The 26,490-nt window shown below is 34.6% G+C and overlaps 1 protein-coding gene across 1 annotated transcript in view; it reads left to right on the forward strand.

Moving 5' to 3' along the window:
* Window positions 1-26,490, forward strand: part of ANTXR2 (ANTXR cell adhesion molecule 2) — a 141,511-nt gene that overhangs the window by 64,021 nt on the left and 51,000 nt on the right. Inside the window, exons 12-16 of the mRNA XM_019720146.2 lie at window positions 2,045-2,140; window positions 15,769-15,813; window positions 17,295-17,387; window positions 22,401-22,568; window positions 22,872-22,952. Of these exons, the coding sequence (XP_019575705.1) occupies window positions 2,045-2,140; window positions 15,769-15,813; window positions 17,295-17,387; window positions 22,401-22,568; window positions 22,872-22,952 (483 nt within the window). The remainder of the gene's footprint in view (window positions 1-2,044; window positions 2,141-15,768; window positions 15,814-17,294; window positions 17,388-22,400; window positions 22,569-22,871; window positions 22,953-26,490) is intronic.

Here is a 26,490-nt window from a genome sequence, read left to right on the forward strand (position 1 = left end):
CTGAAAATTATTTTAGAAGTTATTTTGTAATGGATTTATTAAACCTGAAAGTCTGCTAATAATGAATATCTTTGAAAATTGATTTTTTTTGGTACAGTTTCCAAGCCACTATCTGGTAGTCTTTTTCTTTGTTTTTCATTGTGATATTATACTAACAGATGATACAAGATTTTTCTAATTAGCTAAACCAAGTGTATGTTGCTAATACTTCCTTGCTAATACTTTTGAAAACTACCTCTCTTCTCTTTTCAGTTATTTACAAATAGCTGTCTACATAAAGATTATTATCTCTTTTGTATAGAGATTATTTTGTATTAGATTTCAAATTTCATTATAAAATGTTCTAATTAAATGCTACTTCCATTGCAGCTTAAACATGGGAAAGTCTCTTAGCTTTGATCAGTCCTAATGTTTTCCAAAGTGGATTCCAGGGAATCCTAGTTCTGCAGGATATTGAAAATGTTACGAGAAAACAAAAAACAGAAAACAATGTTTCTGTGATGCTATGAGTTGTACTTCTTTACTCCAGAAACATTCAGAGCTTTATCAATGTTAATGTGCAAAGTGGTTTTCTAAGAGAGATAAAATAGTCATGGCTTTTCCACAGTTTCATGCTTTGGGAACAACTGTCTTTCTTATTTTGTGGGTTAGTCTAGAGGTCTAATTTTAAGCAAGTTGTTTAGTTTCTCAGGGTCTCCATTTTTTCATACTTTTAATACAATGACGTTCAAGGTGGATACTGGTGAGTTCTCTGCTCCCCCCCACCCCTCCACCACCACCTCTCTCTGTGAGGTCTTGGGAATAATGTGGCTCTAGCCCTGACTCCTGAGTTAATACTTCCTATTTGTTTTGAATGACAGGAAATGGCTCTGAAAAGCTGCCTTATAAAGTCCCATATTTTCACCCACACATTATATTGATTTATTATTTTTCTTTCCTGAATTCTTTCCCTTAAGACAAACAAAACATTATTAATGTGGATCCCACAGAATGGGTTAGGAAGAGATATCTTGTTCCCTGGGAAACTTTACACTGAAAATTCAGTGAATACTTTTCTTTGTGTTGGTGGCTTTTTGCAGTTTTATCTCTTTGGAGTTGATTCTCTTAACAAATAGCCAGGCATGCAGGATACATTGGGAAGTGGGTTGGATTTGGCCCCTGTCTTCTGAGAGCTCACAGTGAATAGTGGCAGAAAAAAAAAAATGAAATAAATAATTACAGTTCACCATAAACGAACAAACGTACAAATTGTGATAAGTGTTAAAGATTAGACTACAGAGAACTATACATTGTTTAGTAACGAGGGGCACTTCTAGTCAAAGAGTGCAGGGAAGGCTTCCTGGGGCAGTGACCTCAGCTAAGATTTGTAGGATGAGTAAATGGTTGCTAGATGAAGGGAGTTGGACTAAGAGCCCAGAGCAGGACCTTAGGATTTGAGGAATTCCTCATTCTGAAGTGAAAGGACACCAGCGTGGTTCTTGTGGGGTTAGTGCTTGAGCTGCCATGACAGGTCTTCTGATACACGAATGAATGAGATTGCATCCATGTATCCGTGTGTGTATATACTATTGGCGGACAAGAACCACTGTTGTTTGTCACCTGCTTGGTGATTTTTGATATTCATCTGCCCTATCATTAAATATATAAAGTACATAGTGTTCCCTCACCCACAAGGCTGGAAAAATTCTGCCTAAATTCTGCCTTTAGTTAACCATGCTTGTAACCAAACTAACCCTTTCCCAGAGACAAAAGATAGAGGGACCATAGGGACCATTCCTATACCCCAAGTAGTGATTTTTTTCCTACATTGTTTTAAGATGATTTAAAACAGTCTCTAGCACTTTGGAATATTTTATATTTATTATTACCTGTCTTATAATAACATTATGAAATAGAGTATAAAGGAATTTACACAATTTAAAGAATTTAAAGGTATATAACATCTTCCTTTATTATTTTCTGGTGTTTCCTTACAAAAAATGTGTATTGGGATTTGACCCTAAGCTTTGCTAACTGCCTCGTTTTTGTTTTCTTCCTACTCTAGTCTAATGGGATTGCAGCCATCATTGCTATTTTGGTGTTACTGCTACTCTTGGGCATCGGTTTGATGTGGTGGTTTTGGCCGCTTTGCTGCAAAGTGGTGAGTAAGAAGGACTTAAAACCCTACTTTTTTTTTTTTAAACCAGTGATACGTGAGTAAGGCCTGAAATATTAATCAATGCTACATTGCTCTACAACAACAAAGTTTCAATTAGGAAATTGAATTTTAAGTTTTTATCACTGTAATCAATTCTAGAAAACATGCATGCCAGTAAATGTTTATTATGAAACTTAATATAAAAATATACTTCAAAATCAGGTTTGGAGGAAGAAGGGGAGAGGATGGTAAGAGAGTCACAGGGATAAAACGTTTTCCACTCAAAAGAATTTCAAGGAAATTGAATGACATTTTCTACTGGATTCATTGGGAGAAGCTGATAACCTGTCAAGCTCTTTTTCCAGTGCTCATTGAATTTTTCATTACCTCTTTGAAAAATCTGCTATTTCAGGATCTTCTTGGTTTGCCTCTCAGAAAGACATTTTAGAAATAAGTCATGTGCAAATGTTAGGGTATCTGTTAAATGGTCACTTTTGAAATTAGGACAGTTGGTTTTAGTATGTAACTTTTTGTGTTTGAGTAAAACCTCTGAAAGAATATGGGTACATATTAATTTTCTATCGCTTTTGTAATAAAGTGCTACACATTTGGTGGCATAAAGCAATGCAAATTTATTATCTAACCATGATGTAATCCCAGATCCAGCATGGCTCTCACGAGGCGAAACTGGGCTAAAAAGTAGCAGCAGGGATACATTCCTCTCAATGCTCTAGAGGAGAATCTATCTGTTCCCTTGCCTTTTCCAGCTTCCAGGCCACCCACACTCTTTGCCTCCTGGGCCCTTCCTCCATCTTCAAAGTCAGCAACGTGTTGGGTCTTTGACCATTCTCCCTCTGACTCTGGGACAGGACCTCCCGTGCTAAGGAACAATGTGATTAGGTTAGACACTTGAATAATCCAAGATAATCTCCTATCTCAAGGTCTTTAACCATAATCACATCTGCAAAGTACCTTTTGCTCTGTAAGGCAATTTATCACAGTTCCAGGAAATTAGGGTGTAGACATCTTTGTGGGGCCATAATTCTGCCAACCACAGGGTGGAATGTTGAGTAATAAATATCAATAGATTTCAACCAATCCAATTTGGATTCTTCAAGCTTCATAGAAAAGATTATCCTGAAGAAGCACTTTTTCAAAGGGTACTTACTGTTTATTTTGATAGTATTCCTTTTATCAGCACATTATATAGAACCTTGTATTCTGTAAAACACAGTAGTGTCTTACATAATATTACTAGACTGCTTCCCCCACACCCCCCACCACTGTTGCTGACTGATTTCAGCGTCCTTGCAACATCAGGAAGTGCTTTGTATTATCCCTGCATTTGTTATTAATTGTTCTTCAGTCTGCTTTCATGAGGCAACTTTACAGTCTTTTGTCTCAGAGCAGTTGGCCCAGCACAGCATTGAGGAGGAGGCACAGCATTAAGTTAAACAACAGGAGAGACGAGAAGCATCCTGTCTCTTTGCCGAACTAATCAGTTTCCTGCCATAGCCATGTATGCACAAGCAGTTTCCTGCTATAACCTTGGTTATCATAGATACGACTATCTTAGGGTGGCTAGCATTCTTGAGTAGCAAACTAAAAAGCAAAAAAGGCTCCCTGAGGTGATTTGTGCTCCTTGTTTTTTTAAATTTAAACTTTGCAGTGGTGGATATCCTTCCTTCATTACTTTGCAATTTCACTTATTATGGACCAGAGGGCTCAAAAATGCCAACATGTATGTTTTTTTAAAAAGATACTTGCAAAACCTGAAATGAGCTTCTTTGGGAGGTTGCTGGCTGTGTTCAAATAAAGCCTCTACCATCATTTTGGGTGCTATAGGGAGGATTCAATCATCAGTTTATGAGAACAGATTCGTTCTGACCCTGGGACTCTGCAGACTGCAAATTGCGGAGTATATTTCTTTATGCCAGGCATCGAGGGACTCCTTTAAGGTGTGTTTTCAGGAAGTCAAGAGGGCTTCCCATCCTCAGAAACATCATGAATGCTTGCTAATTTCTGGAATTATATAATAGAGAGAACGACCTTTATATTACATTTAGAAATATAGATTAAAGAGCAGCTAGCCCTGAGTATGAGCTTATATTTTAATCTAGGGATAAACAAATCATAGCAAATGATTCCTATAGTAGGTTTAAAAGCAGGCGAGGGTAGAGGCAACATTCTGTGTTCAGCCCTTGGCAATCCAATAATATGTGTCCGTACTGTGCTAGGAACTGGGTGCGGGTACGAAAATGGTTATAATATGATATGGAAACTCAACATTTTAATACAGAAACACAGAACTTTGGGCAAAGTGTAACTAGAGGGTCATGAGTACTCCAGTAGCAACCCATGTAGAGTAAGAACACAAAGGAAAAGGCATTTTCCAGAGTTAAGGGACTATTTCAGAGAAACCTTACTGAGTTGCTGCTGACTTCAAACTGAGTTTTGAATAATAAATAAATTATTGACAGTTGACAAGGGACATTTCAGGTGAAATGTATGCAGAACTACTAGTCATTCTGGCCTGCTTTGGGGAGGCCTAGGGTGCCAGTGAGAGGGAGTGGTGAAAGATGGCTTGGAATTTAGGCATGAACCCGATTAGGGAGGGACACCTATGTCTTTTAGGAAGTTTGAACTCACCCCAGGGATGATGAGAGGCCACCCACCAGAGATTTGATTAGTGTAATCCCCTGAAACAAGCTTTGCTTTCTCCTTGGTTAGTGATTCTGCGGTCAGGTCCTAGTGCAGATTAAATCTGTATCCAACTGAGTTCCATCAAGAATTGAAATGGAAAGCCAGTGACAGGGGATGCACCTTCTATGTGACTGTTGCAAAGTGTCTCAACAAAGTGTCGAGAGTATAACATGGGAGCTGAGTGATCTAGAGAAAATGAGGAGGAGAAGTGAAACGGAGGGACAAAGGAGACTATAACCTTGTGAAAAGAAGATTGAGTGTATCAGAGACGGTGTTGTAGTACAATTGCAGGATATTGATTTTATTTTGTTTCATTTAGAGACTACATATGTGCAATGCTGGAATTAGAATGTGGGAGTTAAATATTTCTTAGCAGCATTGACTTACAAAGGATCAGTTTGACTTTGCCTATCTAGTGTTACTAATAATGTTACTTTTTAATGGGTAAAGAAATGCATTTATTTCAGCTTCATGTTGTGCAACTTTCTTTTTGTTTGAATGTGCTTTAAGTACTAGTGGCTAAGATTTAAATTGAGTCTTTCAACTGAGATATGACTAAACAGCCTGAAATGTCAGTTCTCAGGCTCATTTAGATTGTATCTGTGATCCACCTCTTTGGGAGTAACATGCTCAGGAGCTCTTATCAAGATAGAAAAAAACCTAGAAAAAAAAAAAAAAGCCATGAACAGAGGCCTCAATATTTGTCATACATTCTTTATTCAATCATCTCATATTTTATGAAAATAGGTTATGAAATGATTTAATCATTCATTGTTCAGAGATTAAAATTTCATGGATATCTAATAATGACTCAAAGATGACAGTGTTACTTATATCTTAGACAGTGATTCTCAGTCCTTCCCCCCACCCCCACCCCCATTACCAAAGGCTTTTAGAATAATGGCTGTCAGATTTCCAATGGCGGCAGTTTGGAAAAGACCCTTGTGGTAGACTGAATAATGATCCCTAAAGTTATCTAGGTCTTAATTCCTGGAAACTGAATGTTATCTTATATGGCAAAAGAGACTTTGCAGATGTGATTAAATTAAGGATCTTGAGGTAGGGAGATTAGCCAGGATGACCTAGGTGGGTTCTACCATAAGTGCAATTACAAGTGTCCTTATAAGAGGGAGACAGAGGGAGATTAGACTACAGAAGCGGGGAAAGTAGTGTGACCATGGAGGCAGAGACTGGATGATGCAGCTTACCAGCCAGGGAATACTCGCGGTTACCAGATGCTGGAAGAATCAAGGAACTGATACAGCCCTGCAGCCAGTAGAAGGAACCGGTTCTGCAAATACTTGATTTTAGCCTTGAAAGATTCAGTTCGGACTTCTGGCCTCCAGAACTATAGGACAGTTAATTTCTGTTGTTTGAAGCCACTAAGTCTGTGGTAACTTGTTATAGCAGCTTTAAGAAACTAATACATTCCCACAATGATTTTTATATTCCTCAGGGTTGGGAATCATTGCTTAGGGTTATGGATTTGGGGAATTCTTACTCATATGTTTTCAGATAAACTCATTACACAAACTGTTCATGGAGTACAAGAGGTTGTAAGATGGAAGACAATGAAATATTCTTCAAAAGGTTCTAAGGTGATTAAAATAAATATGTATTCTTTAAAATTAGAATTACTATTATGTTTTATTTTAGGTAAAGTAAATATGCATAATGATTTATATTCTAAGTTGAATTTGCTTACTGATTCAGAGTGACAAGGAATTTTTGGAAGAAACAGGTTTCTAAATTTCAGCAGTATCCAAGGCATATATGTTATTAGAACTAATAGACAACAGGGGTCCATGGACAACTTTCTCAGGGGCCTTGTAATTTGCAAAAGAAGTCAGTATGAGTATAATTCCATTAATATTTAGACACTGAACTATTGAATCACCTGAAAGGTAGAAATTATTATTAGTTCAAGGAAAGAACTTGAACATTTAACTAAATGCTCTGTGAAACTATGACATATACCTCCTTAGCAAGTTGGTATCAGGAACAAGAAACACATCAAAGTTACAAATATCTCCTCTAGAATATTTTATATTAAAATTTTAGCCACAACCCTTAAAAAGTTACTCTGCCAGGGTAGAAAATGGTACTTTTTTGGTGATACTTAAATGAAATCATGATTAAATGATTTATGTATTTGCTGAACATTTTTCTCACTTTAGAATCTGGTAATTTCATGAAGTCAAGTAGTGTGTGTTTTACTCATCATCGTAAACGAGGCATGTTGTACAGCAAGCACTTATCTTCGTTTTCTTGAATTATCTCAATCCTTAAAATTGAGACACTTCATATCTCTTTACCTGGAAGACAACTTTAAAATAGGGTAAACCGTTGCCAGTTTTAATCAAAATTCTGTCAACTATGGGGAAGTATTGTGCATGAGACGATTCATCATACAGTCTAAGTTCCTTGGATGATTTTCATTGACTTTATTTAAAATGTGTCCCTTCTAATGTATACAGGATAGGAAATGTGGCCTTTGTAATTCTATATAATAGGAACTAAGATAAAATTAGGTATGAAATTTTAACTATAAAAAACTCTGAAGTCGAAGCAATTTAACTTTTTTCTAGTTGTTTCTAACATACCCCCACAAGGATTTCGAAGCTGAGGATTATGAACTTGGATGGAAAAATATAATTATATTTACTTCTAACTGAAATTTATCATTTCCATCATTTATGAATGTCGGCCACAGTCCACAGAAGTATCAGCAGTTCTAAAGACTTTGTCACCAGTATTAACCACAGATATCCTACATCACATTCATAATCTTTCAGATATTTTTGAAATATCTTTTACGCGTATCACTACTTCAAACTTATGATAGTTCCTAGGCCTACTATTATAGTTCATTATTTAATGAATTAATAAAGAAGCACATATTTCTATATCACAGATTTTTTTTTTTTACACATTTGATAATTATATTTCAACCTATTTGGGTTTCTTTAAGTCCTGTGTATTTTAATTTAGCTTAATTATTCTGAGAAGGGGTTCCATAGGTTCACCAGATTGCCAAAGATGGGCATAGATTAAAAATGGTTAAGGAAAAAACCCCTGCAGTAGAATATCTGGACACCCAAGATGCTTGTAATATGAGACTATTTCAAAATTTTAAATCTTTCAGTTCATTTTCATGAGCATTTTCAAGCATGGAAGAGAGATGGTATCATGTAAAATGTTGCAGAATAGTATCCTCTCTGTGCCTGGGCTTTCCATGACAGATAGAAATCTAAACCAATGATATTTAGAGAACTTTATCTAATAATAATCATAACAAAAGAGCCCTCATGCAAAGCAGAAATTTTTAGGCACTACCATTAGTGAATTGAGGAGTGTGTTGAGTCTGCAAACTATCCCATAAGAGGAAGAGGAAAAGTTCTCATTTTCGTGTGAAGTTATTTCTCACCATCTGTTAACGAGTCTGTATCCTGTTTATTGAGTATCCTAACATCCATCTTTTACAACTGCTTTTCTCTAACAAAGACATCACAGCACCCTTCCTTTTTCCTTAAATTAAAAAATGGGACCAGAAAGATTAAAAATAAACATATCGTGTATTGAATCGTGAGTGAAATAGCAGAAGATAATGATGTCTTCATCATTGTGTAGCTTAGAAGGTATGTTGAGTTTATAGCAGATTTGTTTTAGCATCAGGATGGCAGAAATGACAGTCCTATAGTTGCATCATTTGGAATAAGCAGACACTCCACAGAATTACAGATGTAAGGCTAATGAGGTGGCAAACAAAGGCTTTCTGGAGTATGGTCAATTAGAGTATGTTCTACAGCTGCAAATAAATATCTGAATATGATGGAAATGAGAAATGTTCACTCTGCTCCAGTGTCCTTGGTCAAAGTTCTCTGTCCTCCAGGGAATACTGCAGCTCATTTTCCTTGGTGCATTTAAGACATCACATAAAGATCTCATAAATCTTCATTTAAAAACCATTTAAAAAGTTATCTTTTTAAAGCCCAGTTTGCTTATAAGTAAGTTGAGCTTTCATGATGAGGATATATCTGACTGGAGATCTATAGAATCATTTTCTCAGCCAGCAACAGCTGTGCTGTTTTTTCTAAATAGTAATAATGCTTGTATATTCACTTGTTTTCTATTGTTAAGGAGGGCTCTTGGTGCCTTTATTGAATTACTTTGAGAGCAGCCCAATTTTTTTTTCTTTTTTGGAATGCACAATAAAACAGAAGTAATTTAAATTTTAATATGCCTTCCTTGCACCATTAATTAAAATGATTTATGTTTGGTTGCCTCCTTGAAACAGAGTGTGATGTTAGTACTTATTGCTTCCATGGTGATGTTTTCCAACAGAGCATCATTTACAAAACAGGGTTTCACACTCTTCCTGGTCTTAGTTTATTTGCTCGACAGGAGCACCTTTACTTAACTCCTGGTAGAATAAATTCTCACACTCTTCTTTCCAGTTCTCATTTATGGCATTTTAAATGCTATTTATTGTCCAGACTTCCCATCAGTTATTTATTTGTTCAAAGTAAGAATCTTTGAACATTGATGATTCTGCCAAATAGGAAAGGAAAGGGAGGATGAGGTAACCCAAACCATATTTTGAAAGCATCAAATTTTGTGAGATTCACAAAAGGACTTCCCAAACACCAATATAAGAGAATTTGTGTTTATGCATTTCAGAGGAAAGGAACTACACTTGCTCTCTGATCTTATCAAAAAAGAAATGAGAATGAAAGGAAGACCTGCCTATATTTTAAACAAATTTTTGCAACCACTACAAATGACTTCTCTATTGTCTGTGGGCTCTTAGGCATTTAGATGACATCGCTGACAAATTGAGCATTTGTTTTTGTCACTGGTAAGAATGAGCTCCGAAACACTACTTGATCTACAGTTGTTGTACAGTGTCTGTTTTTTGTTTTTTTTTTACATTTTTAATCCAAGGCAGTTCACTGTTGACAGTTCTTTTCACTCTTTTCTGAATATCAGAACATATGATTACATCAAGCTGGCTGCAGGCTCCAGTGCTGACATTTTCTAGTGCAAAGAATGCCCACATCACTCGAACATTTGAAAAGTGTTAATGAGCAGATCAAAGGGACTGTTGCCTGAAGCAGCTAACTTTTTTTCCCCTGAAGAAGTCGGCTCTCCTCCAAACTGAAATCTTCATTCTAGCAGCTAAGTAGATGAGATGTAATCCTCCCTGATGATGATAATAACAAATGAAAAAAAATTGGAGAAGAATCAAATTCTGCATATGGTTCATAAAGTGGTGAAAATGTTTTCCAGAATCTTCAATACAGAGCTAAAGGATGCTAAGTGGAAAAATTCCTGGCAACCAGGCAATATTATGCCTTTTAAAATCTGCAAATTCTCATAAAATATGGTGCATATGAATACATCTATTTCAAAAATGAATGTGTTCTTGCACTATTTAATGCAAGAATGGGATTCACATGACTGTTATTTTTAATGTGTTTGGACTAACAGTAAAGTTTCCTTTTCTCCTGCGCTGGTTTTACTGAAATGTACGGATATCAGTTGGACACAGATTTTTTTGCCATTTTTAGCTTTTGGGCCGAATGGCTTCAGATTATTTTCACCCTTCTTTGTTACTTATGAGGCTGCATGGTAGAGTGAAAATAGGGAGCATTTTGAAACATTAAAAAAAACACATTTTATTTCTTGTCCCATCATTTCCAGGTTAGTGATGTTGGGCATGTGAATTAGCAAGTTATATCTCGATAAAATGGGAATGATAACTGATTTCACAGTCATCATAAAAATTATATCTGTCTGTCTACCTGTTTATTTATCCATTCATCCAGGCATCCTAGCAAGTAACAATTACTCAAGAAATCTTAAGCCTTTCCTTCTGCACCCTTTACTTTTGCAGTCTAAACCTTATTTTAAAACGATGTCATGTGGCAGAAGAAGTTAGAGTTTGGAAATAGATGGACCTGGGTCTTGGGTTTGAATCCTAATTCCAATGTTTTCTATGTGTATATCTTTGAGCAAGTTACTGAAGTTAGAGCCTCTTTCTCCTTATATTTAAAAAGAAGATAAGCATAGTCACTGTACAGGGTTATTAAAATAAGGGAAATACAGTGTGTGGTATATGGTAGAACCAATAAAAGGTGCTTCTTGTTAATAGTAATAATAGCACACACACGAGCTTCAGTTTCTGAAGGTGCTGTTGTTATTTGTTGTGATGGTCGTTGTGTCTCTTAATTTACCAGATCAAAATTTAACTTGCGCAGAGTTTTAAGGCCTTCATTTCCATTGTTAACAGTGTAGAAAATATACCTCCCAGGATTTCAAAATCAATTTAAATTTATAATAAGTCATGCATTTAGTCATACGTAAGATTAATTACATGTTATTGGAAAAACAAACCCTAATGTTTTTGTTTGTTTATTTGTTTCTGGAATAAGGTGAATACACATGCATTTAGACATATGGCCTACTTAATTATGGAAAGGCATGGAAGCAAAAGTCCTGGTGGAAATACTATAACATGTAGTTTTTTAAACATTCTATTAGAATTTTCATGTTGGAAAGGACCTACAATTAATTGCATTTATTTCCCAGATGAGGAAACTTAGGGTAGTCTTATGTCTTTCCATCTGCCATTGAGTTTCTTAGTTCTGATTTTATTGGTTGAAATAGAAATTTGATGCTTCATTTTCTCAGAAATTAGCAATTTTTTAGTTTCATGGAAATCATCCGTTTATCATTCATATATATATATATATATATATATATATATATATATATATATAATTTTTTCCCCCTCAGTATTTTTCTTATAAATTTAGAGGTTGCTATGAGCTTTTGTGAATGTTCTCAGCTATTTCTTTCAACTCTCTTTCAATCATATTTTTTGAAATATGCTGTTTGCATAGCACTTTCTTAGGCACTAGTGATATTTATAAAGAAGAAGAAATTATTATTCCCCTTAAAAAAAATCTACATTCTTAAAGGGTAATAGAAAAATTCCAAAATAAGCATAGAAATGCAAGTTAATGAACCATGAACGGTTCACCCGGTGCGGCAACATATAGATGTAGAAGTTTTAAAACTTCTAGGTAAAGCACTCATAACTTGGTAGACTAGTCTGTGAAGGCTGGATGGGACTTAGCAGGGAAATGGTCATTTTATTTGGGAGAAGCAAAGGGGGATCTTTAGTCTGCCTGAAGTAGAGATAAATGTGAGGGATGTTTGTAAACAGGCTGTTAGGGCAGAACTATACCATGCTTTGATATTTAAACAATGAGAATAGAAGAGCTGGCTCAGCACTGAAATGGAGCTTTGGATTTCCAGGTTGTGGCTTAGGACACCAGATAAAGGGTGTCCCATAAAGTGAAAGAATCCAAAGAAACTTCTCCTTATCTTGTTTTGTGTTTGTCAGCCGTGATCATAGAAGGATTTTAAATTTAAATTAATTTTGCCCATATCAACGCTAAAACTAGATGCTACGCAGGATAATGAGTATGGCCTTAAAAAAATAAATGGAGTCATGGAGGGGGACGTTCAATAATTCTCAGGAGGTATAAAGTTGGGGATACTACTTTCATGTCCTAGGATCAGGACTAAAGAGTAGAAACTACAGAGAGAGAGGCTTTGGCTTCTTTGGGGAGAAAATTTTTCAAATGAGGTGAGCTCCTTGCCAATGGAATGAATTACATTGTGAGGTAGTGAATTTCTATCTATTGCAGGAGTTCAAACATAGTTGGACAACAACTTGGTGGGAATGTTTCAGAATATTGAAGTTTTGGTTGAATACATTGGAGAAGTTGAAAATATTGCACTACATATTTTTAAAGTCCACAGAATCTTGAGTTTATGATTTTAGGTAGTGACAGTGAGAATGGAATGCAAAGAATCTGTCCATCTTCCCTGGTTCTTCCTCCCCTCCCCCCTTCCACTCCCCTCCACCCTTCTACTCGCCTCCTCCCTCCAGTTCTTTTTAATAATTTCCCTCCCTCCTCTTTTTTACCTTTCCCACCTCCCTCCTTTCCTCTCCTCTTAATTTCCCCTTTTCTCCTTCCTTTCTTCTTCCTTACAAAATAGAAACTTTACTAAATACTGGGAGTACAATGAAGAACAAATACGTAAAACCTATCTTCATGGAAGTTGTTGGTTTTGGACCCAGAAAAAGTTATCAACTCTAATAAATGCTAGGGAAGAACAAATAGGCATCTACGCATATGAAGGGAATCTGACCTGATTTGGGAAAATTGAGGGAATTCATGGAAGAGGGAGAATATTTCAAAGAATTGGATATGGTAGATGATTTAGGGAAGTTATCTAGAAGAAAGGATATATTATAGACATGTGAACATTTGGAGCTTGTAACTAGAAAGAGTGATTTACTTGAAAGACACAAGAAAGATAGAAAGAAGAGTTCACTTTTAAATGAAGATGTTTAGGTTGGTTTTGATCCTATTTAAGTATGAAATGTTGATAGCTCTGGTTTTCAATGATTGATTTGGGGCATATAGTTGATAATGATATGAGGTGCTTCGTTTTTATCAAGGAAATGCACCTGTATCTTGCTATCAACATTGTTGATAACCTTAACTTTATTTTATTTTTCTACAATGTTATTTTAAATTTTAATCCTACTGGCATTTATTTCTTGGCAAACTATAAAAATTCAAAGATTTTTATCTTTCAAAATCATTAAAAAGAACTGCAATTTTTATGTTTATTGATAAAATAAAATTGAATTAAGTAAAGGGTGAAATAGAAATAACAAATTTCAAAAACTTGAATGCTACAAGAATGAGTTAGTTTGAGATTCAAACTAAATTACTGTCCAGTTATGTGTGGTGGTAATTACTGTTTGTGTGTTTTTTCCTGAGATTTAGATCTAAGCTAAAATTAGAACAATGAAAATTTTATACATAAAAAAGAGTAAGTTCTCTAAACATTAACATTAAAAATTTAAAAACCTTTCATTAAGGAAAATTTCAAACATACACACAGAGAAAGACTAAAGTAATGAATCTTGCATGTCTCCTTCACTCAGTTTCAATAATTCTCAATTTATGGCTAATCTTATTTCATCTATAGTCCTATTCACTTCCCCACCCCAAATTATTTTGGTGAAAATATCAGAATCATATCATTTAACTTGGAAATATTTCAGTATATATCTTTAAAAGACAAGCAGTCTTTTAAAAAAGTATCCAGGATAATAGTAATATACCTAAATAGTAATTCCCTGATGATATTCATTTTTCAGAGTTATTATTTTAAACTTTTGAAAATTTAATAATATAATTGAAATGATTTGACATTAGATGAAGTGAAGCAGTTATATTTTGAAACAGGTTTTTTTTTTGTTTTTTTTTTAGTATAGAGATTTGGATGTGTACCTCAATGGTCAGAAGTCATTGGCAAAAAAAAAAAAAGAAGAAAAAAAAAAGTCATTGGCACTTAGTCAATGAGTTTCTAACATGATGGTGAGAAAGTCCAGATATACCAGTACCAACAAAGGTCATTTAAATTAGATCTCTGGCTGCATTCCTCTCACATAAAGAATTAACTGTATAAAATTTCATGAAAGAACATATTAATAATGATTTACAGGAAAGGAATCTGGGCTAAAAAGTTAGTTTCTAGGTTAACAGCTGGGGCAACAGAGTATGTTAATTTCCTTATCTGTCTCATCCAAAGCAAGCTAAGTTTTGTATTGTCACTTTATGAAAAAGTCAATGAGTCATGGCAGGATGATTTTCCTAGCCAGTTCCTACTCTGTTTGAGGGGACATACTGTAAACAAGTGAAAAATGATTGCATTTTGACATTAGAAGAACCACTTGGTGAGACTTTGTGCAAGGTATTTCACAGTTTTTGTTCTTGTTATTCACCTGGAAAATGAAGCTACTAATATATCTCTATCATAAAGATAAAATGAATGAATATGTGCGGAATTTTGTGAACTTGAGGTCCTTTTACCTAGTACTGCCTAACAAATGACTCCACAACCTCCTGTCTTCAAACAATTTAGTGCCTTCACAGTTCTGTGAAGACTGGCTCAACAGGGAGCTTCTCACTCTGGTTTTTTCTCATGTGATTGCAGTTAGGTGGCAGCTGGGCTGGAGTCATCTGAAAGTTTAAGAGGCCTGTATATCCAAGAGAGATTCTTCTCTCACAGGTCTGGCACCTCAGCTGATGACTGGCCAGGCGCCTGTTTCTCATCACCCATCTTCTCCATAGTTATCCTGGCTCCCTCATAACTTGGTGGTCTGAGGCCGGACTTCTGATATAACAGCAGGCTTCCCTCAGAATGAGTGCTCCAAGGGTGTTAGGAGAAGTGGAAAAACTTCTTTTGACCTAGCCTCAGAAGTCATGTGGTACCACTTCTTGGTTTTTTTTTTTTTTTTTTTTTTTTTTTTTTTTAAGGAGGGCACAGCTCACAGAGGCCCATGTGGGGATTGAACCCGCAACTTTGGTGTTATTAGCACCACGCTCTAACCAACTGAGCTAACCGGCTGCCCCCATGTGCTACCACTTCTGTCTCACACTAGTTAGTCAAAAGCCAGTCACAGGGAAGCCCAGTTTTAAAGGGAGGGGCATACATATTGGGAGACAAGGATCACTGGGGACATCTTTGATAGTATTTTACTAATCTAATTATTATTATTTTTTATTTATTTATTGGGGTGACAATTGTTAGTAAAATTACATAGATTTCAGGTGTACAATTCTGTATTACATCATCTATAAATCCCATTGTGTGTTCACCACCCAGAGTCAATTCTCCTTCTATCACCATATATTTGATGCCCCTTACCCTCATCTCCCACCCCCCACCCCCCTTATCCTCTGGTATAATCTAATTATTTTTACAAATCCTTACTGATTGTTCCTGAGGCCACCAAAATTTTTAACATTTGATTTTTTTTTTTTCTTGGATAGGTTATCAAGGATCCACCTCCACCACCACGCCCTGCACCAAAACAGGTAAATGAGTATCAGATAAATGACGACAGTGGTTTTTTTTCTCAATTTAGTTATTATCCCCAAATTTGACCAGTTACATTGTTGTTAGATAACTATGATACCTATGTATTGGCTTTTGAATTTATAAAAAACAATTGTTGTTTGTCCTCTTCTGATTTCTCTCATGTGCTAGAGGAATGAGTCCTTCATACATTGATAAACGTAGACTGACCATCGAGTTCAATCCTTTATAGAGATTTAATTTACTTCGTAAATCAATAATTCTGATGTCACTTATTTTGTTTACAAAAAGTTGGAAAATCCATACTGGCAGTTTAAAGATATTACTTTCTTCAAAATGATTTTTATAGTAGTCGCCCTTTTCCACTGTTTCCCTTTCTGAAGTTTAAGTTACTCGTGGTCAACTGAGGCCTGAAAATATTAAATGGAAAATTCCAGAAATAAACAATTCATAAGTTTTAAATTACATGCCATTCTGTGTAGGGTGATGAAATCTTATGTCATTTAGCTCTGTCCTGACTGGGACGTGAATCTTTTGCCCAGTGTATCCATGCTCTGTACCCACCTGTTAGTCACTCAGTAACCAGCCGTCTTAGTTACCAGATCCACTTTCACACTGTCGCAGTGCTTGTGTTCAAGTCACCCTTCTTTTACTTAATAATGGCCCCAAAGTGCAAGAGTAGTGATGCCGGTAGTTTGGATATGCCAAAGGGAAGCTGTAAAGTGTTTCCTTTAGGTGAAAGTTCTCAACTTAATAAGGAAAAGGAGAAAAAAAAAATCTATGATGAGGTTGCTAAGATCTATAATAAGAACAAATCTTCTATCCATGAAATCTCTTAATTTATAGATTAAGCTTTAGCACAGGTATGTATGTATAGGAAAAAACCTAGTATATATTATAAGGTTTGGTACTATCCACAGCTTCAGGTATCTGTTGGGGGTCTTGGAACATATCCCCCATGGATAAGGAAGGACGACTGTACTTTTATATTGCTCTGTTTGTTAGCCAAAATTGTGTTAGCAACCTGAAATATGAAATGTACAGTTGTTATGGATTTTCAAAGCTTCTCAACTGCCAATCTTTTTAGTACAAACTTCACAGAGTTCAAACTTACATATATGTTGATGCTTCTAATGATTATTAAAATACTGTCTAATTTTAATATTGTATCTTTTTAAATATGAAGTGATGAATAGGGAAAAACAACAACAAATGAGGCTCATAGCAACTTTTGCTAACCGAGTTTAATAAGGAAGACTCCTAAACTTGTGGAAAGGAAGGAGTCCTCATATTCCATAGAACTCCACCTGAAATTTATGTGTGTAAGCACAAATATGGCTACATGCGCTATATATAATTTTCAGTACATTTCTTCTATATCAATGGCATTGTTCAGAAAAATGGTTAATTGAGCCAGTGCTGACTAAGCAATATTTTAAGAATTTAATTTAATCAATGTTTAAAAATTGTATCTACATAGGAGGAAGAAGAACCTTTGCCTAACAAGAAATGGCCAACTGTGGATGCTTCCTACTATGGCGGTCGAGGGGTTGGAGGAATTAAAAGAATGGAGGTTGGTATCTTTAAAAATAAAATAGAAGCTGCTAATTTGGAATATGTATTCCTAGAACTATTAAGCCATGGAAACTGTGCTTTTTATAATTCAATATCACAATACATCCATTGTTCCTTAACACTGGGTCTTTTGGGGATATTTTTTTCCCTATGGAATCATCTTAGCCATTTCAAAACTGTTCAAGAACTGACTTCATTAGTCAAAGAATTTTGTTGATAATATGTTTGAATTCTAAAGGGCAAAACAAAGTTAGGGTTTTTCTTACTATTTTGGAAAAAATTAGTACAGAGATCAACTTTGAAGAAGCCAACCACTTAAAAATTGTAACAATGTTCATCTTTGAAAAGATCCAACAGTTATGTACTATTTGGGGAGAAAATGTTAAAATAGTCAATAATATGGATATGACCTCATCACAGATGTAGAGGAAGCACATTTAAGGCTTTTTAAATACAGCTTTTAGTTACCACTTATGAATGATCATAATTAATATTAAATATCATTTATAGGATATATTGAATTTTTTGACTGGCTCAAATTGTGGAGTAAATTGAACTTTAATATTATATCTTAAAAAATCAAATGAGGTCTTCTGACCATTACAGAAAAATTTTCAAAGTGATTAATTAATTAATAATAAGCAATCATTGCCAGCACTGAACCCTTAGCAACAATTTAGATAGGCCAGTGTCTCACCCCAACAAGCAATTGAAGGGATTTTCTGATTGATATATTGACTTTATTATTAAACACAGATCTTGGTATTTTTCTCTTTATTAGTTATCCTTTAATTTAACTTCTTTATAAGGAGTTTTTTTTCTGTAGTGCAGTTATTACACAGGTCTCTTACTCTCATATCAGCTTTGTCCCATTACTGCCAGAAAAAAATCAATTAGCTAATTAACTAATTAACAGCCTCACAACTGTTGCAATTTTCTCTTTTTTATACATTTCAATAAAATTCAGATTCCCAAGGAGAGTTTCCCCTTTTCAGAATAAATTTCAATATTTTCAAAAGAAACCCAGGCCTACTTAACATGGTTGTCATTTCCAAAATGGTTATTCGAGTCATCTGATAGTGATTCTCACTTTCTTGAGCACATCAATCTTAAAATAATTCCCATTTCCCTGACAGCTTGCCACTGTATTGCTGAAATAGCCTCTGAGACAAGTACCCCATTGACAATAAGCCATAGAAAAGGCAAGTGCTAGAAGCTGTTAAGTTTATCTTTTAGAGAAGATATTGCATATGTGTTTGCATGTGGGTAATTGGGACTATCAAGTAGTACTGAGAACATGGCTGAACTAGCTTTTCTTGTTTGATACAGAAGATAGGTCATTTTCTTTCAGCTTGCCTTTGTTGTGTCATTCTAGGCTTGGAGGGCTGGAAAAAAGTGGATTAGATGTTCCTATGTATATAAAAAATATACTTGTAAATAAAAGTGTTACATATGGGTATCTAAATATGATCTGTCACAACCTATTTTTAGTTTATTTAGACTCATTCCAAAAAGATGTAAGAAGAAAAAAAAAGATTTGACAGGATATACCACAAAATGTTAGAATAGTTTCTTCCAGATAGAGTGATCTTCAATTTGTGCTATATATTTCTGTTTTTTTTCTAAACTTATTTGACATTGAACATGCACTATTTATATTTAGAATAATACATTTAATTCCATTTTGAAATTCACACGTGTAAAATATCACATGACAACAAGATGTGGGTGTGTGATGTATTAGTATATTTTAAATGAGTAAATAATGTTCTTCTTAAAAACACTAGGAATTATGCCAGATTTTTGTTAGTTCAGTATTACAGTGTTCCAAAGATTGAACTATCTTTCTAAAAAAAAGAAAAGCTTAGGCATGCTCAAGAAAGCCAAGGGCTCATGCAATTCTTGAATAATTCACATTTCAAGTTTTAAGCATTGACTCTTAATATGTGAAATTATATTGCCCATCCTGTTCATTGAGGAAAATTTATGAAAAGGACTCACCCACTTTTAATAAATTGAGGTCTATTTTAGCTTTATGTAATTCTGGCTACATTTTATGGATTATTCCATTAATGAGTTGGAAATGGGAATGAGAATGGAAAAAAATGAGAAAGTAAATGTGGGAAATACAAAGGAGACACAATACATAAAAATGTGCAATAAAAATTGAACTGAGAATTAAACGTCGTTAAACTTTCTCAAACATGAACATACTTGAACTTGGAGAGGGAAAATAGACTATATAATCTGTTTTAAAATTATGCCTATTCAAACTTATAAAGTATTTCCCTTTAAAAATATACCTTCAACTGAGGGAAGTAAAAGGAATTATAGAAATTATGAGCACATTTGAATTACAGAACAAATCTTCATAATTAATGCTATTTTAAGCCAGTATAGGGATTTTACCTAGAAATTTTGTTTTACTCCTCTTTTAAATTAAATATTTAAACACTATGGTAATGGAAATGTGCAGAAAACTGGAAATGAGCTGATGTTAATAACAGCTGTTAGCACAACTGATCCACAATACCTAATAACTTCAAATGTGCGCTTCTGCCAATTCAGCGTGAAACTGTTTTTGTTTCTTTCCTCGATTCTGAAATTGTTCCTTTATGATATAAGCTTCTAGTCATCCAAATATGCTCTGGAAATTATGAAATTTCATTGTTTATCATGCAAGCCAAGTAGAGTTGAAAGAATTTAGCTATCAAGCTTGCACTTACTTATTTATTTGTTTTCATAGTTGAAAAAAAGCCAGATAGATGAACTCTGCTAGGGCTCCTTTAACAGTCTATTCTTGTTATTCTTCTATCCTTTTTGACTCTGTCAATGGGATCAAATTAAAATATTAAAATGTATACATATGTGTATATATATTTAATTGCTTTTAAGAGTTTTAGGAAAACTCTATAACGTATTTCCTAGAGTTAGTCTTTGAGATTGAGTAAGAGAATTGTTGGTTATGTTGTTTGCGGTGATGGTGATGGTAATGAAACAGCTACTTCATAAACTAACACTAATGGATTAATGAGTTTCCTTTAAAACTCAGCAACTATATTTCATAAGTATAGTCCTTTGACAATTGAGGCCCTAGAAATGCCAGATTGGGTTAGAACTCCAGTTTAAGTGGCTTCATGTTCTTTATCTGAGAATGGTGCCAGTGAAAGTTGGAGGGAAAATATGATTACCATTACCTCTGCGATATCAACTGTGAAAGCTAGGCTAGGTAGGTGTATATGTTAAGATCTATAATTTCTGAATAGATCTAGAATGTATCTTCTTATGGTTCTGTTCTGACTTCTCTGAGTTATGATATTCATGTTTACTTTACTGTATTTTTCTTCATTTTCTTCCCCTTAAAATTGAGACTTTACAACTGCAAGGATTTGTATCCTGGTTTTAGGGTTTTGTAGTTCAATACAGCTATTTCTAAAGATTGTAGAAGTTTTCGTTTATCTAAGTGAAGACACTGTGATTTGAGAGAGAAGGTCATTTCTCTGGAAAGAGAGCCAACTATCTAGCTCTAAAGGCTTAATGGTGTTTAAAACAATTTTAACAACCTCATAAAGAACATTCTAGTACCACTGATCACACTGAAAGATACAGATACATTTTAATGACTCAATAGGGTCCACTTGAAATTGAAAGCCTATTCTAAAATTGTAGTAAAAAACAAGGTAAAAACATCTAAGAAAGCCTTATCAAAAGCTGTGAAGAGTTCTTTCTATGAACAGTAATCATCTGTATTCATTCCTACCCACTAACCTCAGGTCATTAAAATGCTTTGGAAAGTATTTAATCATTTTTCCGATGTAGAAATCACTTAACTCTGGAGAGTCATCGTGTGCCCTGGACAGGCCTTCCTGTTTCTTTGTAGAGCTTCACTTATGTTATCTTTGTCATCTTTGAAAATGTTGTTGGTTTTTGAACTTCTCCACTGATCCTCATTGGACAAAGCCTTCCTCTAGGGGCCACATCCTATTCACGTGCCCACACATGAAAAAGTTTGACTCAGATTTAGCCCTTAATTCTTGTTCATTGAAAAATAAAGAAAACAATCATTTGACCGTGTGGTTTTTCAATGTCCAGAATTTTCAGAGAACGGAATTCCCTAAAATCTGTGGAATTCCCTAGTGTCCCTGAATTTTTCTTTTCAAGGCAGAGATTTTTTTTTTTTTCCAGATTTGTCTTCCTCAATGAAAAATTGATATGTCAAGTAACCATACTCAGATGAGCTCAGGAACTAATGACTGAAAGTTACTTTACAAGGTCAAGCTTTACAAAAGTAAGGAAAAATCATACATAATTAGTTTACTTCCGAAGGCTAAATGTTTAAATCATGTTATACCTTACTCAGACTTGATGAAAAGTTTGGAAGGAACAATTAACTCCTTTGTGTAAACTACATTTATCACATTCAAACCTATTTGAAACTTTTAACCCATTTAGACTACTTGTATTCAATCCCTGCCCTGCTACTTACTAGTTTTGTGGATTTGGGCGTGTCACTTAACCCCTCTCTGTCTCCGTTTCCTCATCTGGAAGGAAAAAAAATACAGTATCTTATTGTGTTTCTGTATTGACTAAATGCAGATCAGCACATAGTAATCATTCAATAGATGCTTATTATCATTATTGTCATCTGTTTCCCCCACTGCCATCAGTATATATGGGTATGAGTTTAGTTGGAAGGAGAACCTACCTAATTAGAGAACAGAATTACACATTGCCGTGCATTTCTCATGTAAACCACAAATTAACTCCTCATTTGAAATAATGGAGAAACAGTTGCTTCAAATTTTAATTGACCCTTTAATTTAAGGGTCTTTTTTCCCCCCTAGGATCTTAATATCAAATACATAAGAAGTGGTGAGAAACCTAATAAATCTCAGAAGAGGAAAAATTTAGTTAGTTTACTGACTCATCTTTTTACTTTGCAGTGGCAAATTGAGCTTGTTTTCCTAGGACACTGTGTGCCTGATATGAGTATTTCCCCTTTGTTTTAAAGGTTCGTTGGGGTGATAAAGGATCTACTGAGGAAGGTGCAAGGCTAGAGAAAGCCAAAAATGCTGTGGTAACAATTCCTGAAGAAGCAGAGGAACCCATCAGGCCTAGGCCACCTCGACCCAAACCCACACACCAGCCTCCTCAGACAAAGTGGTACACACCAATTAAGGTAATTGTTCAAATTTTGTGTAATTTAACTGAACTTCCCAGAGAAACTGTAACTGTTTTAGTCCTTCCCACCCTCCAGCTATCTGAAGGAGGACCAAGCTACATCAAATACCAGACATTCATTTTGCATGACAGCAACTGAATACTTTCTCAGCACCAACAACCTCCTTGTTTATTTGTTTAATTTATGAAATATATTGAGAGTAGAAAATAAGGCTTTTCCTTCTTCACTGTAACCCATTTATTTATTCAGTAAACAGAGGTTGAGTCTGTTCTCTAGGAATTTACAAATCTTTGTCTTTAGGGTCGTCTTGATGCACTCTGGGCTTTGTTGCGGCGGCAGTATGACCGGGTTTCCCTGATGCGACCTCAGGAAGGAGATGAGGTTTGTTGTGGGGATGTGTTGGGAAAGAGCTGATCCCTTGGGTCCATATAACTAAAGTAGTGAAATACTCAAAAAGAATTTAAAGCCCTCATTCCACTTGAGGAAGGAATTATTGTCTCATGCAAATTACTATTAAAGAGGGTGCTTAATAAATTATTATCTATTGTTAGAAAAGGTCTTCAAGCCGCGATTTTACACAAGTCCCTTTTCGAGTAACACATATAAAAAGTATAGTCCATCGTACACATGGTTTAATAAGCACACTCATTGTTTCAGCCTTTGACTTGGACGACATCACATTCTGAGGTTTTACCCAGTGAGAGGACAGACTGGGGAGTAGGAGCTGAAGTCTTTCTCTAGCATTTACTAGCAACGAGGCCTGGAGAACACGCCTCAGAGCCTCCATTTCTTTAGGTATAAATATGGTATTATCCTGCCTCCAACAGTGGATATAATCTAATTTCTTAAATATATGAAAGTGTCTTTAAAGTTATAAAGCATTATACAAATCTGCGATGGTGATATATATGCATATATATGTATATATATATACACACACACACATATATATATATATATATATATATATATATATATATATATATATATATAAAACACAAATACACACACACACTCACATGTGCATTTTCTCTACCTAGGAAGTCTACTTGAAACTTTTTTGGTTTTGGAAATTTGTCTAGAATTACTCCAGTTTTATAAGTTTTTTAATACATTAGCACTATTTCCTATTGTATCAATGTAAGAAAAATTGTTTAAAACCTTTTAATATTTAACAATGGGCAGGTTTGGTTCAGAGACACCATTGTTAGTGATAATCACAGGATGTTTTCATTGTGTGTCAACATGATCATTTTTATGTGTGAACAAGTCCATGAACTTTTTCGCTTTAGCTTCAGAGGACTTTAGGTTCATTCAAGTCCGAGAGGCTATTTTTTTTAAGGATGAAATAATTGATGAGATTCATATTTACTTTACAGTGCCAAGCTAAGCTATATTTAGTATTATATGATTCTACGATTCAATTTGAGAAAATATTCGTAGAATATTCCCAGCAATTCTTTTACTCTTTGTCAGGATCACAGGTGGAGAGGACCAGGTAGGTTATGAAGCAGACTCTTTCATTACCAGACCACTATGATTAATAGAATGTTCTTATATTTAATGAAATTTGTGCCTCTGTTTAAACACATGCATGATTTGGAATTCTGCCTCTGGAACAACATATAGAAAATCTACTTTTCCTTCAACATACTTTATGTTTTGTTTTGTTTTTTTTCTACATTGTTATGTTTTAAAATAGTTTTTATGACATCTTAGTTTCATTCCATTTCAGTTTTCTCTCCCCCCGTCAGACATTAGTTCCTTTGTTCAATAATTTTCACTTTTTTAAGTGTTGAGTATTGTGCTATCACTGTAGATGCATTCGCCAACAGAAACAGTGGTTCCAGCACTCTTGCCGATACTTTATATATTCTTTTAACTCTCAGAGTGAAAATTTAATTTTTAGTCTTTAATCATTCCTACTAATTTTGATTTAATTCAAAATAAGTTTTGGATTAGAAATATGCACAAGTAATGGCATCAGAAAATACTGAGGGATGGGTACAAACTATAGTCTTTGCCATTAAGAAACCTGAAATTTTGGAAATGAGATACATACAAAAATATTTATTCCAGAATGTAAAATAGGCGATAGTATAGTTAGGTATCAAGTACTCTTGAGTGTGTAGAAGAAGAGAGATGAACTCTTCCTGGAGGGATTTGGGAATGCTTCTTCAAAAGCAGGCCTTTTGTCTTTGAAAATGAGTAGGATTTCATCAGATGGAGTTGGTCGAATGAGCATTGCCACTGATGAAGCATCATGAGCAAAGTCTCTGAGGCAGCCAAGAATACAGTGATTTGTGGATTACTGGGTAGTCTGGAGGTTGTGGCGTAAAGCCAGAAAGATAGGTTGGGAATAGAAAAGGTCTTTTGAGTTTGGATAAAGTGATGTATTTGGTTTATAAATGATGCATTGCACTCATTCTTTCATTCATTGAACAAATGTTTATCTAGTGCCGAACATGTACCAAGAACATTGTTAGATACCAAATAAATTTAACATTCTTCTTAATTATAGTGCTAGAATATTCCACGTGTTGTCTTAACAGGTTAAATTATTTATTCTTCCATGATTGAAAACTAATGCTTCCATTATTTGACCAAGATTTCCTTTGATTTTTAGTCATTTTGTTATACTTTTGTTTAATATAGTCTTGAAACCTTTTATTCTAACTCTTGACATCAAATTGTTTCAAAATTCAGAATTTTCAGATTTTAAGGAATCTGATATAGTCCATATACCATATTTATGTAAAGTAGCACCTCCTGATCACATTCTCCAGACGTCTTGCTAGGAAAGTATTAATTACTAAAACTGGATAAAAATAAACTATTAATATAAGTAGGCTCAAGTTAGTTCATGTAGGTTTTGCTTCTAAATGAATTTTGGTGACAAACTTAGCACAAACTTTGTTTTCAAGTATTTTGTATTTCAAAGTTTAGATAAAAGATAGTAGACCTTTGTTATGTGTGACTAAAACTCCAAGTTTTTCCAGTCTACACCTATGTATGCTATTTATGATTTTTGTTTGTTTTTACTTAAATGCAGCACTTTAAGCTTAGTAAACTTAAATCAGTTGTTGGTTCATTTAATTGAATTTATTTTTCTATCAAATATATATTATGGTTCTATGTGTGTTTGACACAGTCTGACTTAATCTTTCTTCTTAATACCTATTTTTGATTTATTGCTTCCAACATTTTGTCACCTGCAAATTCTTGTCACTTATTTCATGCCACTTTTAAAACCTCTGTGTTAAAAGCATTCTATGAGAGCTTTTCCCCACAGGTTGACGCTCCATAGTTAACTGACATTAGTATGATAAAGCTGGGAACCCCAATTGTGCAATCTCAGATTAGCATCTTATTCACAAGACTATTTAATACATTTTGTCAAATTATTTGCTGAATTTAAGGTATAATGTATATTTATGTATTCCCCAACCAGTGATGCAAAGTTGCTTGATCATGGAAATCAGGTGAGCTTGGCATGAGTTGTTCTTTTGCTTCTGTTTCTTGCTAGTGATCCTTCATTATATTTATTATTTTTTAAGCTGGGGTTTGATATGAAATCTGTAATTATCAGCATATAACTTTTTGCCTTTAGACAAGGAAAATCTTTGCCCTCCCCCCTTATTTCCCATCTCCCATTTTTCATGTTTCACAAAGATTATTAGCATATCTGTTTCTGTCAACTCCACATCATCAGCCATGTCCTCTTTATTTGATAGATTTCCAATGTAAACGTCCCATCCCACACACATACATAACTATAACCTGTATTTTTTCAGATATTACATTATAGTATTACATAGCAAAAATCATTCTAATTCTTTAGCAGAATTAGTATTCTGAACATTATTAGGATAACTGAAGAGTTCCATTTTTTTTTTTTTATATGTTTATGTTTCAGAAA

This window comes from Rhinolophus sinicus, linkage group LG02 (assembly GCF_036562045.2).
Source record: "Rhinolophus sinicus isolate RSC01 linkage group LG02, ASM3656204v1, whole genome shotgun sequence".
NCBI classification, from domain to species: Eukaryota; Metazoa; Chordata; class Mammalia; order Chiroptera; family Rhinolophidae; genus Rhinolophus; species Rhinolophus sinicus.